Source organism: Fragaria vesca, linkage group LG7 (assembly GCF_000184155.1).
Source record: "Fragaria vesca subsp. vesca linkage group LG7, FraVesHawaii_1.0, whole genome shotgun sequence".
Classification (NCBI taxonomy): Eukaryota; Viridiplantae; Streptophyta; class Magnoliopsida; order Rosales; family Rosaceae; genus Fragaria; species Fragaria vesca.
The window spans coordinates 2,419,706-2,424,425 of NC_020497.1; the positions used below are offsets into that span (position 1 = coordinate 2,419,706).

At 37.6% G+C, this 4,720-nt stretch overlaps 1 protein-coding gene across 3 annotated transcripts in view; it reads left to right on the top strand.

Annotated features, from left to right (window-relative positions):
* Positions 1-1,215, top strand: part of LOC101311124 — a 1,470-nt gene extending 255 nt beyond the window's left edge. The window contains exon 2 of one of the 3 annotated variants that reach the window (XR_185148.1): positions 182-1,215. Coding sequence is in view for 1 of the 3 variants with exons in the window: in XM_004306538.1 (XP_004306586.1) it covers positions 686-932 (247 nt within the window). In the remaining 2 variants the exon portion in view is untranslated. The remainder of the gene's footprint in view (positions 1-181) is intronic. The other 2 variants (XR_185149.1, XM_004306538.1) reach the window with 2 other exon arrangements.
* Positions 1,216-4,720: the final 3,505 nt, after the last annotated feature.

The window sequence follows — 4,720 nt, forward strand, 5'->3', positions numbered from 1 at the left end:
TACGTACGTACGTACGTACTCTCTCTCTCTCTCTCTCTCTCTCTCTCTCTCTCTCTCTCTCTCTCTCTCTCTCACTCTCTCTCAAACATTTTCAAAGCCTTTCTGCTGATCTAGAATTGAGTAAAGATCGATTTCATAGAATTTTGATTATGGGTTGTATGTATTTGATTGATTGATTAAGGATTCGGTGTCTGGGTAGCTTGATCTACTATGAATTGGTCAGTTTCATCGCTGGGTCTTCTTCTTCATTTTTTTTTATGAGGGGTTGCCGGGTTGATCTCTATTCCTGTGAATATTCGATATGGATCGATTTTCATTTATTGGATACAAAATATTGGCATGAAGCATTGAAGCTCTTTCACCAAAGCAGTACATTAGTGTGAAAGGCTTCCAGAGTTCCAGATCGTGTTTCATTGTTTTGGACCTGTCAGCAAGTTTGTGTTATTAATCATATGCATGGTCATTCTGTACTGATTGCAAATGCTTACAAGTTTTTATAAAGCTCATTTACACCAATCATACTAGCTCTATGGATGAGTGATGACTATTGGATTTTATGAAACTCATCGACTTTGAGAAATTAGACCTCGTTGAGGATGAATCCGATTTGATTAGCCTTGGTTGTGAAGCTGTGGAATCTCTTGGAACTGATTCATTAGTCTATGCATCTTTTTCATGCTTGCAGCAGCCCGCAGTTGAAGTCAAGAGTGATTGAATGTAGTGAGGCTTGTAAGCCTGGGAAGTGGTTGAAATGCAGTGACTTCAATGAGAGTATAGTGACAGATATAGGTCTTATTGGTTTACAGGTTGATAGCTTCTACCAAGGGAGTTCTAAATGGTATGATTCTACTTGTGGATTATACCGGCAGTGCATTCAAGCATGGGGAGATTGTTTAGTCTCTGGACAAGTTGGTTTAGTCCTTTTGACATAGTTATGTGTGTATATCATCCATTCCCCAAGTTAGAAGTGGGTTGTTCATCTTGTATACAAAAATTGAGGCCTCTCACTTGCTTTAGGCTCCTTCACTGTGTGTTATTATGTAAAGTTTCACCAATTGCGCTTTAATGCACATACATTTTCCTTAACTATTTGTTAATCATTTTCTGGGCATTCAGGATATTCAGAATCTTTTTGTCAATTGTAATGCATATTGGCTACTCTCAATGTAATTATTTTGCCGACTTCTATTCATATGAAAACTTTGGTTTTTGCACAATGTCCCCTTCTCCTTTGTGTTTCTTTGCAGTGCTCTGCATTCTGAAAGCTTCACAAACATGGGATTAACTATTTTGATTATTTTGCTCTTTAGTCCCAAGTAGTACCAAACATGGGTCAAGTGTTACACAACATAACCCAAGCTTAGACAGTCTAGGACTGTTTTAGAAATTAGTCCTGCCTTAGGTAGTCCTGTGTAACAAACATGCTGTAAAAGAATTGAGAGGATGATTACGGGAGTGGCAATGGGGTGATTAACAGAGGACAAGAATCAAAGTACGTGTTTGACAATTCATTCTCTGGGTGGTTTCAACCTCGTTTATTCATTTTGTGGGTATTCTATTTCTGGTTGAGAACATCGTTTTTTTTTGTTTTCGATAAAGAGAGCATCGAACAAAAGATAAAGTTGATAGTACTATTTCTAATACATTGCTTTCATTGACCAAAAATAAAATAAAGAGAGCATAGTACTTTGTGTGTGATTTTCTAAAAGATGATAAATTTAGGGTGGGTTTTTAAAAAATAAAAATAAAAAACAATTATCAAAAACTCTTAAGTCATCCCACCATGACATAGTTTGAATACATGACATTAATGTTGATACTTAGGTTATCTAACCAATCATATTAAAGGGTCTGATTAGAAAATCTTAATCCTAAACCCTAAAAAAATTTAGGGTGCGTTCAATGCTGTTGTGCTAAAACGCATTGATCGATTTGGTGTTTGGTACACACATAATTAAATAAGTTTCTTCTAGAAAAGTCGTGGCTCTTTGAAGGTAAAAGAAGTTTTCAAATAATACCTTGACCCCAAATAACAATAAGCATGGAGAGAACATCTTGAGATAATAACAAGACTCACCATAAAGAGAGAATGTATTCTAACAAGCACTAAATAGCGAAGAGTACATTTTTGGCTACAATTGTGGTGAAACATCAGAAGGATTTTGCTCTCACGGATCCATAATTTACTCAAACTATTATACACAATTTCAATAAATAAAATATAAATATATATAATTGAGATCCATGAGGCCACGATGTCTATGCTTTGCAGAGTGGTTCGCAGATACAAAACCTTAGTTTCACTATGGCGGCAGCAAGCCTCAAGCTCCCCAGACAAAGAAGAGGCGAGATGGCGGCAACGTGAGATCCGAGAGGGGTTTCTTTCTCAAGCGGTGGTGACAATATCCAGATAAAGATGTTTTAGAGGCTCCAGCAGTGGTGATACGTGGCTGCCTAAGTTGCACCGAAACGTGAAAACACTCACGTTTCACTTTTCGGAAACGAAACGCGACTGAAACGCGTTTTGGTAAAAGCATTATTCTGAAACGCCACCGAAATGTGTTTCACCTTTAATAGAAATGTTTTGTGTAATTATCCCTTTAATGCGGGGGCAAATTTGACATTTATCATGGCAAAAAGGGATTAGATCGACTTCATCTCCGCTTTTAGAATTGGCCTCTCCTCTCTTCTCTTCCTCTCTTCTCAGATCAGAGCAGATCTCCTCCTCCAAAATTAAATCAATTTTGGACTCCTTCCTCCATTGCAGATAAGAGCAATTTGTAATTTTGTATATCGCAAATCTTGATGGGAGCTTTGAGTTCAAGAAGGTTGGGCTGACTGAGAAAGATCTCCCTGGAGGTGGTGCAGAGGTGTCGTATCTCCGCCTCCGTCATCTACACATACTTCGTCATCCAGTCACTCTTCGTCAACACAAGCCGTCATATAAGATTGTCCACAATCGTCTCTGAGCTCTCACTTCGCTAGATCGGGTTTCGCCTCTTTCTCACATACTGGAGCAACCACTTGTTCTTTCTCCTCAACCAATTCTGGTGCGTTCACTCCTTCCTCTGTTTTTAAAATTGACATTTCTCTTCTGTCTTCCTTCTCCTCTGCGCGTAATCGGTTGATTAAGTTTTAATGTGGTTTTTTTTCGGTTGCTCTAGTTTGTATCGGAATTGAGCTCTTCTTCTCCATAATGGGGGGCATCGATTTAATTCTCTAGGACTAAAATTGTTTGGTGTTTTGGTCTGTTTTTGTTTGTCTCGGAATATTGGCCTATCTGTTTAAATGGTCATATGTGGGATGTTAAACGTGATGACTTTGATTCATTAGAAGACTCTAATGTTGGAAGGCTTGAGATTGCCAACCTTTCACATGATGAATCTTAATTGGAGACGTTCTTGTTTGAAGATGATGAGTTTGAAGAGAAAAACATTGCGGATAATGATGTTGTTGAAGCTTGATGAAGTCATTAATTGAAAACAACTTTCCCTTATTTGTATTTTAATTTGACTATAGACCTTTTCTCAAACCTTTGTTTGAGTTTGGATTTGGATTGACTATGTGATGAAGTCATTTGTTATTTGTATTGTAATTTGATTATGCATCCTTGTTTGGATTTGGATTGATGTTTTTTATTAAGAAACTATTTTGTTGATGTTATTTTTTCAATTATATTATAATAATATTATATTTATTTTTAATTTTGACTTTTCTTTCACGTTTCGTATCAGACTATATTTTGATTTTGACGTTTCCGCGTATCGGATTGTATCGGAAACCAAAACTCGTTTCCATTTCCGTGTAACATAGGTGGCTGTTAAGGGTGTATGTGAACCCTTTAGGGTGAGTGAGTCTGGATTGGATTTCGCCGATCTGGATTTGAGGTTTCACGGGAAAGTAAGGCTTCTCGACGACACTAGCTGGACTGAGACGACAGGCTCATGTGGTTCCATGGACCAATTCATGTTACGATCTGAATGAAGTTATTCGGGGCTCGAGTTTTGGATCCAAGATGGTGGACCAAGGTTCGACACCAGCTTGGCCAGAGGGAGAATGTGGTTCCTTTGTTGAGAGGATGAGTTTCACCTGGTTTTGGGGTTGTTGAGGTCTTTGGGTCTGAGTTTGGGTTCAAACCTAGGACTGATCAAGACTAGGCTTAGGTCGTTGGGCTCGAATTCCAAGCAAAGAAGGGTTATTTTGTAGTTTTTCATGATGTGATAGTTCCCCTTAATACCAATGGTAGGGGCACGACTTAGGACTCGAGTTATACCAGCCTAAGCATCATATGTAATTTTATTACTTCATTCTTAAGTCAAATGTACACCAATTGAGGTCTTAAGTAGCTAATATTTAGTTTCATGAAATAAGTAGTAATTAAGGTTATTTTCTTTTGCTTCAGGCTCTTTATAAGTCCATGTGTCAACAGTAAAGTTATCAGTCATGGGCTTGTACTCCTAGCTTAACAAACTTAGTAGCTTTTAGTAATTGATAAAGCAATACAGTGACTCCTAATAAATTTAAAAAATAAAAAAAAGATATTAAGAAAGAGTTCAAAACTACCATTTTCTTTATTAATTTTTCTGATAACAAGATGTGCTTACAGGATATGAGGCGACTTACGCATGCTGACGAGGTAGTGACTTTCTAATTATGTCACAGAAGACCAGAAGATGCTACCTAAGTAATTGCTGATGATCAGTCATGTTCACCTAGTCAG